Below are 15569 nucleotides of genomic sequence, written 5' to 3' on the forward strand. Positions count from 1 at the left end.
ACGGCTAAATAAGTAAAGTATCTCTTTAACTATTTCCTCTGCACAGGTGATGTCATCTTCAGTCGACAGCAAGTGTAAAAAATGAGTTTTTAATTCAAAAATGTATTAATTGAACGTGAAAAACAATGGAAATTATCAAATTAATTGTGGACAAAATATTACATTTTTACTGCTGAAAATGGCTCAATGAGTCACATACCCCTTTAAGAAAAGCAGTCGGTATCTTTACATGGCATTCATTGCTCCATGAAATATGAAAAGTTGAAATGATAACGCCACCGATTTGTTTGCAGATGGTTTTTCTTATCTGACTTATGATTAACTAACTTGTTAGGTAAAAATTGTAAGTTGTTGTATAGTGAACACTTAAATGAATGCAAGTAGTAAACAACAAATCTAACTAAAGTAGATAAACTGTCTTTCTTTTTTTTTTTTTTTTTTCAATGAAAAAAAAAGAGAAAAAAAAGAGAAAAAAAAAGATAAACTGTCTTTCAAATTAATTCACAAATAATTTAAATATTTTAGTGTAATCTATAACTTAGATTTTGTGTTCAATAAATCAGATATTGTTTATTTTAAAACAGATTAATTTATTGCTTGTGTTTGTTCAAATATACATGGGAGGACCTTGAAAAAATAATCTAAATAAATCACAATAATCAGGCGATTGCACCACTACATCATCAGTGATTTGATGAAATGATTGATTTTTTTATTTTACATATTTTGGTGAAAAGAGAAGCATTGTATAGAGCACAATAATAATTCCTCCTTTCCTGTAATTATGGACAAAACAATTTCTGATTTAAATAAGCTCTATTAATGTTCCTTACGAGAAGACATCTGCAGCACGACATGACACACATGATTAGCGTTGCACTGTATGTAACCCGGCCTCCATTTTGGCACGTGTGTCTATACGGGCCACGTGTGCGAGCGAGCGTCACTGCCGGCCGTGACTCAGGCGGACGTAACCGGCTCCAGCTCACATCTTCGCCGGCAGCAGATTGCGTCCAGCTTCAGCGGCTCAGCAAAATGTGCTGAAGTCAAAACAGCGACGTGTTGTTGCAGCCGGGCCGAACGACTCTCACACAACAGTAATGTTTGGACGCGGTAAACACGGCCGCTTATTCCCTCACCTTATTAAACAGATGAATGATGCGCAATATTTGCTCAAGCTCGCCGACGCCGGAGGCACCCGCTGTGAGAGCTGCTATAACACATATTGAACTACGCCAGATATTATGCCAACGCTGACTTTCTTGTTTTAATCACCTTCTTAAAAGGAGTCATTTTGACATCATAAATCAGCAAACAGGAGCATGTTAGTGACTGTATTAATTAGACCTCAATTTTATTTCAGGTTAATAGAAGCAGCTGTTTGAAACTTTACAGTTTTTTCTCCTACTGCGTTCTATACGAGTATAATTGCCAAGGCAGTGCATGAATTGTTAAAAATGAATGCAGAATAATTCGAGTGAGAATGAATTATATCATATTGTCCAAGGCAGTGTCCAAACTACAGCCATCCATTTTCTAGCAGCCCTCAGCATATAAAAAAATAACTTTAACAGATCCTGCTTTACTATTTAAACCAAAATAGAAATATTCCTCTTTGTAATTTAATTTATGAAGTTAAATATTTCAGTTTCAGAATCAAAAACCTTTTCCTCCATGTTCGCAGTCTGTGTAAAGGTTTGATTTGTAAACACATCATATTAATGATGAACTGAAGTCCTTACATAAACACTGCTTTAAAAATAGTCATTTTACTCTTATTCTGAATGTGGAGATTGGCTCAGGGCTGGGGTCGATCTATTCTATGGGGATACAGGGGTGTGGGACACCCCAAAATGATGAAAAATCTATTTCTCTCTCTCAAAAAAGAAAAAAAAGAAAGAAAGGAAAATCTGTTTGTCTTGTTTAAAAATCACTAAAAATCTAAATAATAATAATTATAATAATAAGAATAATAATAACTAGACGAACTGTCTAATCGGCAGCAGGACGGACTCATGTAGCAAGCACTCGCCAGAACTACAACTACTTCCTGCTTTTTCACCAAAGAATCATGGGGAATGTAGTCCTTCTATCCCCTGTGGTCGCCAGTCAGAAAACACAAGCTGATCTTTCAAGCGATATATTTTCAATGTTACAATGCGTGACTGGTGCAAGGTAAACGGCGCAGTCAGCTTCCAATAGCTGTCCGGACCGAGCAAAATATTAGCACTGTTAACACATTCACTGCCAGCCCAGCAAAAATGCATTATTTGACGTCTTTTTCCGTCAATGGCAGTCAATGAGTTAAGATGAGATGTAACCAAAATTGACGATTTTTTAAGCAAAATTTTCCTTAAAAAAAGAAAAAAGGAAAAAAGGATGCTGCATTATAATCACAAAATATATTGGCACATTGTGTTTAACACATTCACTGCCAGCCCAGCAAAAATGCATTATTTGACGTCTTTTTCCGTCGATGGCAGTCAATGAGTTAAACAGTCAACCAAGTTAGCATTTAGCATTATGCGTGTAGGAAATGAACTCACAAGAGTCAGGAAAATAACCCACTAGTACCAACAGTGTATTACAGACATTATGGCACTACTAAAATAATCAATTCCACGGTGGCCTAAGACTGTGACACAATGGTCATTATTGTTTAAAACGACACAGTCGTTCTGTAGACAAGGTCAGGCCGAGCGTGTGCATTTAAAGAGTCCAGAAAATCAAGATAGAAAAGACCAATTATGGTGAACATAATTGAGTGCAGTCGCCAAGATAACGCCGAGTGTCAGAAACGGTCTGCGCATCCACAAAGAAGTCCAAATTGTGCACCTTTTTAATATTCCGCTCTACGTAATATATGCAAGCAAGTAATACATATGTAAAAGGATTCACGCTGAGTGTTTAATAATGCTGAACAACGGCCGACGTACACACAATGAAAGCATCCGAGTCCCTGTGGCTCTTGTCGAGGGATCTGCAGCAGGTGAAAACATCAAAGTGTGAGCGAGAAAAGAAGCTTCCACGTCGTCTCTTTCAACTCCAGGGAAGCCACAGAGGCACAAGCAACAGACGGTTTTGGTTTGAAATTGAAAGTGAGGTCTGCTATAAGCAAAGAGCTGCATCTGCTGCTTTGGCTGATCGTAAAATCGACAAGAACAATAAAGATAACATCTTTTACTTGGCTTGAGCATGTAGCTGCGTCATGCTACAATCTGGATGAGACTCAAGTGTTCAAACAAGCAAAATGCCAAACTAGCGCAGAAGCTACTCCACTTGTTCTGGCGAAATTTGTTTTAAATAAGCAATTTGCATATTGAGATGAAGATGACAAGCTACGAAATGAGCATGACTCAAGGCGGACTGGAAATTGGAAGCTACATTATGTTCAGTCTGGAATGACTCGACCTATTTTAAAAACGAGTATATGAGGCTATAAGCAAATAAAAGACATCTGCGCTTTGGGGGGATTTTATGTATTTAGTCAAAGATAAAAGTTTTTTAAAAGGCAACATGAATGGAGGCGGACAGATGATCAGAGGAATTAAAAGACGGGAAGCTTTTTAGTGTCTTGTGTCTATGAGCGAGCTGCCCACTCTTGTCAGAAGTTGATTTAACTGGGCCATGTCGACACCCCCGCACTGAGGACAGCCAACGAAGGACCCCACACGGACTTACTTGAATCAAAACATTCTGCATTAACGAGGACAAAATGGCTTGCGTGGTTTAAAAATAAAAATAAAAATAAAAAACTACATTTCGCTGGTGATACTTTCCAAGCTTAGGGCTGAGTATCGATTCAAATTTCCTCAATCAATTTGATTTAGATTCACAAGAGTTCAATTTGATTCGATTTTTTATGATTTGATTCACTTCACTTCAATTCGATATTGATTAATTACGGAACATCAAGTCTTCTTAATTATAAAGGAAATGATAAAAACTACACAAACATTAAATTCCATATTAAATTTTGCAGAGGAAGTAATTGTTTTGGATTTAGTGTTGTAATCATTTAAGTGTTGCACAAACACTGACATCAGCAAGGATGAGATGAAAATATTTTCATGTCAAAATATTGGGGTCATTTTTTTCCAATTTGGATTTATGCAAGTAATTAACTCATTAGAAAAAAGAGGAGGATGAGAGCGTGCAATGGATCAAAAATGTTGAAGATGTCCTCATAACATTAAATGTTGAAAGAATTAACACATAACAGGTGATTGTCAAATTTGGCATTTTTATTTTTTTTTGACAAAAAAGCCTTTTTAATTGAGCGATTAATTGTGATTAATCAAAATTCTAAGATGAGATTAATCTGATTAAAATATGTATTTTTTTACAGCTCTAGTCAAGTGTAAATTAAAGTTTTTTTTGTCCAATTAATCGAAAAATTGAATACATATTTGCCAGAATAACATGTTTTAATTGTGTATAATAATAATAATAAAAAAAAAATAATAATAATAATAATAATAATACATCAATTTAATTGTTTTTTGTTATTTTTTTATTGCAATTAATTTAAAATGTGATTGAGAAGTAACTATTTAAAAAAAAAGGTTTTTAGATTGTGTCTATCTTGCAGATTTGTACCTATTGTGGAATGCACAGCACAACTGTACGACTATTCTTATATTAACGTAACTTTTTTTTAAATAAATATAATGTCACAACGATGGCCGGTTCACATTATGCAGATATGTCCAAATGAAACATGAACAGAGTTGAATATTAACAGACTAACTCTTTCCAGAAAGGTCTCCGAAACAGGAAAAAATAAAGCGCCTGGTCCGATGGCTCTCACCTGATTCTCCTCATGAGTGACCCTCATCTGCTCCTTGAGGATGGAGGTGCGGGCCGCCTCCTCCTTCCTCATGATGCGCTCCTTCTTCAGCTCGGGGCTCCAGAAGCTCTTGATGCTGTTGGTGGACGAGCCCAGTTTACTGTCCTTCAGGTCCAGCTCCCTGCGCAGCATCTCGTTCTCCCTCTGCATATCCCTGAACTGGGCCTGCATCTCCAGCAGTTCCCCGCCACTGCTCCGCACCGCCTGCCTGAGCAGGGCGGAGGGCACCCCCTGGTGGTGGTGGTGGTGGTGGGCGTGCAGCATGGAGATGGAGCCCAGGTCACTGTAAGACAGAAGGTCAGCATGGGGCAGTCCCACCGAAGCGATGTTGGGACTACTGCCCATGGCTGTGACGCGGCCCCCGTACATGGCCCGGCTGGTGGCCCGACCCAGAGTGGTGGTCCCCTTGGGGTACGTGGCCGTGGAGCCCACGCCCTCGTGGTCGCTCAGGTACATGGGCCCCGAAGTGGCGTAGGCAGCGTTGAGAGACTGGATGTTCTCCATGGAGAGCGTCTTGCCCCCCGCGCCGCTCCCGCCCCCGCTGTTGGCCCTCCGATGGCCCAGTCTGGGGGACCGAGGCAGGCGCGGGGAGCGTGCGGGGCTGCTCTCTAAGTGACCTACAGCTCTGGCACTGCCGTACATGTCCCGTGAGTCGGCCGCGTGGCCACCAGGGGGGTCCTTAACGGGGGCACGCTGCGATGATACTGCACAGGTTGGCTGAACCGCACATGGGTGACTTGATTCGCCGTCTTTAGGAGGTGGGGTACGTCAAAGTCGGAGGCGCCTGGAAGACAAATCATGTTTTGGATTTGGCAGGTGAAAAATGCACAAATTCAAAAAGACAACCCGAAAATGACAGTGTGTTGAATCTTTCAAAAAGAATGTTAATGTTCATTCATTTAACACAACAACAAAACTGTTAATTTCAATAATATATAAAATTACTTTTTATATAATCATAAGTCTTTGTATTTGCTAATTATGCTACGTAGGTCACGCCGCGCCTGACAGGAGGCTGACATTTTTTGCTGCCATCTTTCTGCTACAGATAACCGAAGGAGAAGAAATTCGTGAGCGTAGTAATGGTGGTTATCTTGCAAAATGTGGTCTCTCTGAGGCACCGTAGTTAAGTCGTTGCATTCTATTTGCCCACCATTAGATGGCACTAAATTCTACACATTGTTTCTTGAAAGAAAAACAAAAAAGTTCTTTTGGAGGTTTGGCTGTTTTATAGCACTTCTATTTCTGTGGTTCTCAAACTGACATCCATGAGCCGTATCTTGTTGGTTTGAAAAATAATTTGCAATAAATTATGTTCCTTTTTTTTTTTAAGTGTGTGCTTATATAAATAAGAATAAAGTGCTTACTGTGTGATTAGGCCTTTTTGTTTTTTTGTTTTGAGTTTTTCTTTTCTTCTTGTGTCTTGTTGACAGCACGGTTTTGTTTTGCGTACTCAGTTTGAACTGGATGTTGACTTTTTAATGAATAAAGAAAGCAAAGAAAAAATACATAAAGAAGAAGAAGAAAAAGAAGAAGAAGGAGGAGGAGGAGGAGAAAGAGGAAGGAATATATCCTGATTTCATTTCTGTAATGTCATTTATGAATTTGTTTCTCTTTTATGTATGTAATTTACATACAATTGTATGTGAGCATTGTATGTTTTTTTTTTTTGTGAACTCCTTGGGAGTTATTGTTGATTTGTATTGAAAAATGATTGTCTTACAGCAAATAAACAGTTAAAAAAAAAAAGAGAAGGTGGAGAAGGTGGAGAAGAAGAAGAAGAAGAAGAAGAAGAAGAAGAAGAAGAAGAAGAAGAAGAAGAAGAAGAAGAAGAAGAAGAAGAAGAAGAAGAAGAAGAAGAAATAATACAGGAAGTTGAAAAAAAAGATCCTAAATTAATTTAAAAATGGGTACAGGTTAAACATGAACGGCCAGAAGCAAAGCCCATCAGAATTGGTCATCAGAATAGATATTTTTCCAATGTTTTTTTTTGGGTCCTGTTTTGGATTTTAAATGTGGGTGTGATTTAATATTAAGTCCGGTGTTAGTTTATTCCACAACATAAAAAGCCAATTACAGTTCCACTATCTTGTTTGTTTTACTCATATTTCCTTTCGGACACGTTATTACAACAGTTTACATCGATCACATCATTTGCAAAATTAACATCCGAAAGAAAGACCGACGGGTAGAAGCCATGGGTGGTTTATTAGTAACCCGTCCCCATCAATTCTTATTAAAAGCATCAGTCATATACATTGATTTTTGATAGGATAGTGACATATCACATACAGTAAAATTGAAATCAATGCATGCACACAGCATTTCTAGCCATCTCATGCTCATTCCTCATCCGAGTTGTACAGGTGAGGCAAGGCGACCTTGTGAAAATATTTGTCTTGGAAGCACATTTTTATAACATAAACGGGCATCGTGTCACCATTTATAGGTGCACATGGTAATTAGCAATCCGATTATGAGGGGTTTCCTGTAAAGGTTTCTTTCCTAAGAGGTCCCTAGAACCGAAGGGTTTGAGAACCCCTTTTCTACCCAATCTAAGCTCAGCATGCTCGAAGTAGCTCCTGATACTTAAGTGTCAACAACAACATGAGGTAAGCGTGCATGATGCATTACGATCAAATATTTTGCTTCTGCAAAGATAATCAGATAACCATTTTGGAAGAACATTTTAATTCCACTTTTTTTTATGGAGAATACCTATAATAATTTAATAAATATTGTGCTCCTTCCATGTAGATGAATACCATAAAAAGCCTCTCAGTGTGATGCAGTGCATTTCGACACAAGTGCACATTACAGTCATAATAATAACTGCTAATAGAATACCACTCTGAAAATGTCAAACTCATTTGATTTGTATTATCCTCCGATTATGCAGGTGTACACAATGAAGCGACCAGTGACTATATACAAAGTGGCTCACGGACAACGCGCTGGATTTCCCTCTGGCCGACATTTATCAAAATCCACTTAAAGCTCCTGATACAGACAGAAGAGCTTTACAAGCATCAGTACGGCAGATAATTAATAGACAAACGGAAGCCCTGGATGCAGTAATATCTTTTATCACGCAACAGTCTGTGGCGGCAATCACTGAGCAATTAATAAATGCGTGAGATGTTTGTTTTGCCTTCCTAATAAGTCGTCTGCAAAGTGAGCAGTTGACCCATTCAGCAGTTTGCAGGTGCAATCGCCCGTTCGGGGAAGGCAGATGACGCGCAAGGTTGAATCGAAGCTTGATGGTAAACGTCTTGCTGAACATCTTCTTTACGCACGCTGATGTTTAAATCGAGGCCTGGCTAAAATAAATAAATAAATAAATAAATAAACAAATAAATAAATAAATAAATGCTCAATCAAACTGAAAGCTTAGCACAACATTGTGTGTTTTTGTGGGCGTGGAGACACATACATATAGGTAATACGATATCTAGCTACTAGCGCAATGAATGACCACAAGCACAGGACACTTCATTAGGTACACCCCATACAAAATTTATACAGCTGCAACTGAGATGCACAATAATAATTGTAATCTTTCAAAATGTGCTCTCACTGAGCGATCACTGCAGTTCTACACCAATGCAAAGCACACTCACAATAACTAAATACATAAATAAATAAATGCTCATCCCTCGTTTGTCAACAACTGAGCAAAGGATTAGCAAACAGAAGCAAACAGAATATGATCACAGGCAGCGTCAATCATGGCCAATCAAATAAGCTCCTTTCCTTCCCTTTAAAGTGGCACATTAGTGAAGTGGACTGCACCTTTATCAAATTCCTTAAAATTGCTTTACACCAGTTGCGCCATTATTTAGACATAGTCTGAGCAGGTGTAAGTTAAGACAGACTTTCTACCATCTGATTGGTTAAGAGTAAAAAATAAAATAAAATCTTCTGGCTGATTGGTATATTGCTTGCTCTCTGTCCACGGAGGAGCAAATTATAGAACTTTATAAACATGTTAAAATGACAAATAGTGCAGCACAAAAAAAAAATGAGGGAAATGGAAGAAAAGAAAGAGATGTCAAGCTGTTGCTCCTTTTTGCTTTGTTTGACTGCAATTGTACAGTCACAAAATGAAGTCAAATTCAAAAAGTTCTGTTATGTTATCAGGTTGAATCCCAAAAACGGAGACACAAATAAGATTTTAACTCTTTATTCGCATAACATCGAGAGGCATAGGGCAAACTTGACTAGATGAGAAACAACGAAAATGTATCGAGAATCACGAGACGCTAAGCAAACTTGGGCTGTAGAGGTGCAAAGAGGAACAGAGGTAATAATCCGACAAAAACACAAACTTGTCAGACAGGCTTATATAGACTACGAATCGATATGATTGGTTGTGGCTAGACATGTGGGTAACAGGACTGACTTGGAATTATCTGATTGGCTGTTGACAAGATGAAGAGATTAAAGATTCCTTACCAGTTGAAACTAGATGCTGGTTACATCCGTTCAAAACAGACACTTGATCTCACGGTCATAACCCAAACATAACCCTTGCATGACCCTAGTCACGACAGTAAGCATAAACCTTGCATGACCCTAGTCACGACAGTAAACATAACCAAACATAACCCTTGCTAGCATGGCCCAAGCATAACCCTAGTCATGACAGTAAACATAACCCTTGCATGATCCTAGTCACCACAGTAAACATAACCCTTGCATGACCCTAGTCACGACAGTAAACATAACCCTTGCATAACCCTAGTCATGACAGTTCTATTTTATATTTTAAATTAGGTCTGTGCAATTAATCAAAATTCAATTGCAATTTCAATTATTACACTCCACAACTAAAACATTGGCACAATTGTAAACAAAAATAAAATATTATTAATACTAATTTTGAGTTGTTTCATTTTTTATATTTGCACCTTTTTTTTAATTTATTTATTTTAAAATGGCTAATTTAATTAATCTTGTTTGGTCCAAAAGGAACTTGCATAATTATAGTGTTTCAAAGAAATGTATTTGTCTTCATATTTTTTTTATATATGTTTAAACATTATCCTGTTTTGTACCAAAACACAAATGATTGCCCTAATCGTGATTGTGATTAATATTTTCTTCAGAATCGAGCATGAAATGTTATCTTGGAAATTAAAGGCAGCATTAAATAATGATGCAATTCAAATTGTTTTGTAAGTGTATCGAATTGATGAAGGGGGGCACCATAAAAAATCCCGCCTAAGCTAGGGCAAGGCCCTGCCTAGCGGTGATCAATACTGGGCCATCTGTGAGCAACAAACCACAAAAATTGACTCAAACATCGAAAGGAGTTACGGTACTTTCTCTCCGGTGACACTTGCAGTTGCCATGGCGATGACGTCTGGGCTAACAGAGATTAAGCACCTCGGTCGCCGGACGTCGTTTAGCAAAGGTGACGGGGGGGGAAGACGACGTGATGAAACTGAAAGCGTTTTAATTCACGCACGTCCTTGCGTTGTTGTTGACTTTTTGGAACACTGATAAGATAACATCGGGCCTCCAGTGTTGAAGACGTTCACAAGATCATTGCTGAGCAGAAGAGGTCAGAGAGGACACTGCTCTCGTCAGAAAGTCCAAATTCATCTGTGGAAAAAAACCCGATAATTCTTCTAGGCATTCTGCGTCCTGCTGAGATGCCGCTGTAAATGAAGTTCCAATTTAACAGACTTGAGCCTGCACAACAAGCTGCTCTTATCGTCACTGGTCAGCTTTCAACAGCTCAAGACAAATTGGCAGCGCAGACAAAACGGTCCCCACCTTGAATGAACTACGAACACTTTGCCAAAGAAAAGTGAGGCTCATAACGTGCGCTGTCGTCTTTAAGTGTCATTCAACGAAATTGTTTAACAAGCCAGTGAATGTCACTTCATTGTCTGCTCCCCGAATGTCCTTGCTCGACCATGGGGATAATGAACGATTAAACGGTACTGTTGCATCATGCTTTTGTGAGCGTTTCTTTCTGAATGTTCTGAACTCCTGTTTCAGTGCTGACCACGAGATGGAGCGCATATTCACATAGGTGATGTGTTCACCTTCACATCATAAATTGCACTCCATTATGCCTCATTCACGAAAAGACACGAATAATCAATAATCAACTGCAAAGAATCGACCACATTCTAGATTAGAATCGATCGCTTCTTTTGTACAACCCAAAACCTTCCACAAATCAGTCTTGTACGTCTGTATTACGCACATTATCATTACAATGAAACATAAAATACAATTATTTGTCGTTTTCATATAGCTAATATGATGTCTGCATGTAAATTACAAAATAAGAGGATAATTGGCAAAAAAGAGGATTTTAGTTGTCATTTAATCATAAAATGAAAACTAAAATCCTCTTTTTTTTGCCAATTATCCTCTTTTTTGCTTCATATATGTTTTTACTTACATTATCCCAATGAAAAACTATTAGCTTTTACCTGGAACCAGTAATAAAAATAATTTACTCGAAATGTGCGAGTACCGATACCAGGTATCTGGATTGGCCCGATACCTGGCCTTTTTTCAAGGTATCGGTACTCACGACGACGCCCGTCGGATAGATAGATAGATAGATAGATAGATAGATAGATAGATAGATAGATAGATAGATGCATTTTATGAACAAAGAGGTAAAAAAGCAAATAAATTAATTTTAATTAATTAATTCTATGCAATCTTAAGGAAAATGTTATATTGGGATTTATAGGCTTTTATTTAAAATTATGTCATTGTCATTTTTTTTTATTTTATGTATTAAAACTACTATTACTTTCTGTTGATAGCTACTAAAGAGTTGAGCACTCATAGTGGTATGGGTCTGGGGGAAAAAGGGGCATCAAACATTTCTATAATTTATTCAATTCACAAAAAAAAACTTGAAAAATTTGCTTTTCTTTTTAATCTCTCCAAACACACCATACAGGAACTGTATTAAAAAAACCTGCTTTTATAAATAATAATAATAATAATAAAGATTGAGAAGTATACTTGATAATATGTCCTGTATTCACTCTATATGTTTGTGGTTGTATTTTACAATGTTGTAAAATTACACTCTCACGTAGACAGACGTTAATAACTTGGCTCCTCATCTTCCAAAGAAAAAAAGCTATAGTAATACAACCATCCCAGTCAACACAAGCAATTATATTTCTAAAGATGGTTTTTCATTCAACTCCATTTGTATGAGTGCCTACTAAAGTGTCCTTGCAGCTGCATACAGACTTTTTTTTTTTTTTTTTTTTTTTTTTGAAGTGTCTGGATCTTTTGCTTCTATTCTGACCTATACTCCAACATAAAAGCAACATTGCACAGGTGACCATCACCATATGATTCAGGTCTTCTTGAAAAAGAGGTGCTTAATCTCAATGGGACCAACAATATAGGCAAAAAAAAAAAATAGATTGGAACACCTCTTGACGAGTCACGTCAGTGCCACGGGCGGAATCATCTCTGGCAATTTATTGAGCATTGGAGCGGAGAGGACACAGATGACATGCTAAAAAAAATTCCACCGCTGAGTGTCTCGGACTTTTTGGATAAAGGTGGGCCCCATCCTTGACATTTCCCCATCCATTGTGTTCGAATGAAAAAGCAGCGAGGAGGGAAAGGAGACAAGTGGCCGAAAGGAGACGATGGCGCTCTCCTTTTGAGGTCAGAGCCTCACAAGTCTCAGGCAGACAAAGAAGGACATTTTTCTAAAAATAGCCCTCAATATGGGTTGATCAGAGTCATTTCACGCGAGAAGGAGCACCAGTCCCTTGGAGTGCAACATGCAGCCTCCTCCTCATCATGTATTCTACTACTGAGCCTCAACGCCCCAAATGTATCCCATTCAGAAAGGAAAAATGTCTCAAATCAGGACCAATGGGACAGATTTGGACTGCTATAGATTCCCCCATGCAGGTTCGATATCCCACACAGAAGCTTTGACTAATCAAACAGTGATTAACGGTGAATGTTGCATCAAATGAATTACATGTGATGCAGCATAAGGAGCAAGGACCGACTGACAGCTCACTGGGCCTCCATTTTTGATGGCCCCGGCGTCGAGCCCCTGAACGCACCACCGTGACACCAACAGAGGCGCCCAATAAAAGCTTTCTTTAAGAAACACCATCGCTGCCGCATTGCTTGAAGACGCCGTTAGGACACTAATCGTACGCTATCTAGTCATCATTGACCGGCAGGGTCCGAACAAGGGTTTCTTCGACCCGCTCACAAACGCACTCAAGAGGGTCCAAAAAAGGACACTACACGGTCAGGACGAGTGATTTCGAGACAACGATTCGAGTAGGATGAACGTGCGGAAACACACTCACCTCCTTCGATGTTAATTCCCGTCTTGTGCCGCTACACGGACGGCATCCCGTCGCCTCCATTCAGCCGAGCAGCCTCCCTCAGCGTCCTGCGCCGTCATTGGTCCTCCTCTGCACTCCAGCATCATCATCGTCACTACCGCAAGTGGCAGCTGCATGCGCGGCGGGAGGAGGGAGGTGTGTGCGTGTGTGTCTTTTTACGTACTCCTATAACATCTTGGGTCTTAATTAAACGAGATAGGTTTAACATCATGGCGCATCACAATTTCGCAAGATGCGAAAGACATTCACTCCAATTCTGCCCTGAATTAGGTCTCACGGGCGGAACTTCCTCTCGTGCTGTGCGGTAAACTATGCGCCGCCCCCAACATGCGGTTTAAAGATGGCTAATGGTATCGCTCCATACTACTAAGATATGGAGGCTGCTAATCCCGGGGAAGGAGGAGGGATTTTAAAGCGTGCTCCGCCTGTCAGAAACCATAAAGTCAACCAATGTCACACATTTCTTGCTCCATTCCAACTAACCAACCAACCAAGTCCAACTAACATCCCAAACACTTTATCATGCCTCATGGCTAAAGTAATACGTAACTGAATATAATTCATGGACAGGTGAAATGTGCAAATGGGCACAAATTTGCATTTTTTATTTTTATTTTTTATTAGTAAACATTATTATACCGAAATCCATCATTACGTCTAGCAAGAATCTCTATATAATTATCTCAAGTGGTTGTTTTTGTGAATGCCATGGTAAGATTAATAAAAGATTTTCTTAAAGATTAAAAAAAAAAAAATACTTAACCTTCATCACCAAACATTTTCAAGCAGAATCAATTCGATTTTGTTGCATAAGTAAGGATGAGAAGATTAGATGGCGGCCAAAGTTTCTTTTGTTTGGTACATGAATATGTAATAAATAGTGTGCATGACTGCCACCTAGAGGATTGGAATGCTATCGACTAAACACGTCATTCTGCTCAATATGGGTTCTTTGCACAGCTCGACTACTTCCTGAACTGAATACCACATTTTTGTTTCCTGTCTTTTATGAGTGGACAAACTGATTAATCCAGGTGTGTCTGGCCAATGTTGTTGTAGTTACAGTACTGAGATCAGGCACACCTGGATTAATCAGCTTGTCCACTCATGAAAGACAGGAAATGAAGGACTGGTGTTTAGTTCAGGAAGTAGTGGATTTGTGCAAAGAGCCCATTGTGTTTGTACAATATGAATAAGCAGCATGACATCTACCCGTTTGTATTTATCTCAGGAGGCATTGCCATTTTGCCACTTGCTGTTGACTGAAAAAGCTTGTTGTCACATGACCAAACTCAGAAAACGAGAACCGTGATTGGTCATTTTTTGAGCAACTGTGATGTCATTTTCAGTCAATATTAAATGAATCAGAACTCTGTATTTAGACAGGTGAAAAGAAAAATAATAAAAAGGTAGTAATGATGGAAAAGGATAGTAATGGTGCCCCATCTTTTTCTTTTCTTTTCTACACATTATATCAAAGTCTGAGCTTCCCCACTAAAGCTGCTGCCCTGTGATTCAACCCGGATATTCTTTATTTATTTGCGGAGAGGCATTTATTTATTCAATTGGACACACCTGGCACTACATTGGTGAGCTGAATTTATAGAAACCGGAGTCCACTATTGCACAAATCACTCACATGAGGTTGAGCGTGCCCTTCAAAAGTATTATCGTAACTAAAAGGTCCCCGTGGCTCCCTGCTTCTCTCCTCCCAAATTACAGAGACTTTGTCCCACGCTGCATCCTAAACGCTGACGCTAAGTGTGCTTGACAGGGCCCAAAGGAGAAGCATCAGCAATTCCGAGTCGTGAGCTGCAAACACGCACGCACACAAACGGTGGCCCTCATGCACGCTTGTGTTATACTTGGTTAAATTCATACACAACCTAAGTGGCACTGAGGCGGCACACTCGTCTCATCGCTACGCAGGGCATCAGGGGGCAAAGGTCACACAGAGTACTGTGTTAGCTTATTTAGCTGTATGTGAGCTATCGTGCTTACTGAAAGGTTGTTGTAATGGACACTTGTCAGTTTAGTGGATGCTAACTAATGGATAGTTGATACAGGATACAAAAGCTGATCAGATGTTTTATGTAAGGAGAATGTACTTACCCCTCTGGGAAAGCCTCCAATGACCCTATTGAGCATATTAGAAAGTAATTGATTAGTGATTGTGGTCACATGCACTCACTGGCCATTTTGCACAGCAGCTCTGCTGGTTCTTGGAAATGATGTGGGTTGTGATCATTAATGCTCTCTGCTGACCTCCAGTGGTGTGAGTCAACATTCAACTCAGTGAAATTGCTTCCTATTAAACTGAAATATTCCAAACGGTATTTCAATGA

The 15569-nt window shown here is 39.1% G+C and overlaps 1 protein-coding gene across 9 annotated transcripts in view; it reads right to left on the reverse strand.

Annotated features, from left to right (window-relative positions):
• Positions 1 to 15361, reverse strand: part of erc2 (ELKS/RAB6-interacting/CAST family member 2) — a 45677-nt gene extending 30316 nt beyond the window's left edge. For 8 of the 9 annotated variants that reach the window (XR_013284770.1, XR_013284769.1, XM_077530730.1 and 5 more), the window contains exons 1-3: positions 15337 to 15361; positions 13186 to 13334; positions 4811 to 5633 (exon numbers count right to left, since the gene is read on the reverse strand). Coding sequence is in view for 7 of the 9 variants with exons in the window: in XM_077530730.1 (XP_077386856.1) it covers positions 4811 to 5491 (681 nt within the window). In the remaining 2 variants the exon portion in view is untranslated. The remainder of the gene's footprint in view (positions 1 to 4810; positions 5634 to 13185; positions 13335 to 15336) is intronic. The other variant, XM_077530735.1, reaches the window with a different exon arrangement.
• Between the last annotated feature and the right edge of the window lie 208 nt (positions 15362 to 15569).

This window comes from Festucalex cinctus, chromosome 8, assembly GCF_051991245.1.
Source record: "Festucalex cinctus isolate MCC-2025b chromosome 8, RoL_Fcin_1.0, whole genome shotgun sequence".
Taxonomy (NCBI): Eukaryota; Metazoa; Chordata; class Actinopteri; order Syngnathiformes; family Syngnathidae; genus Festucalex; species Festucalex cinctus.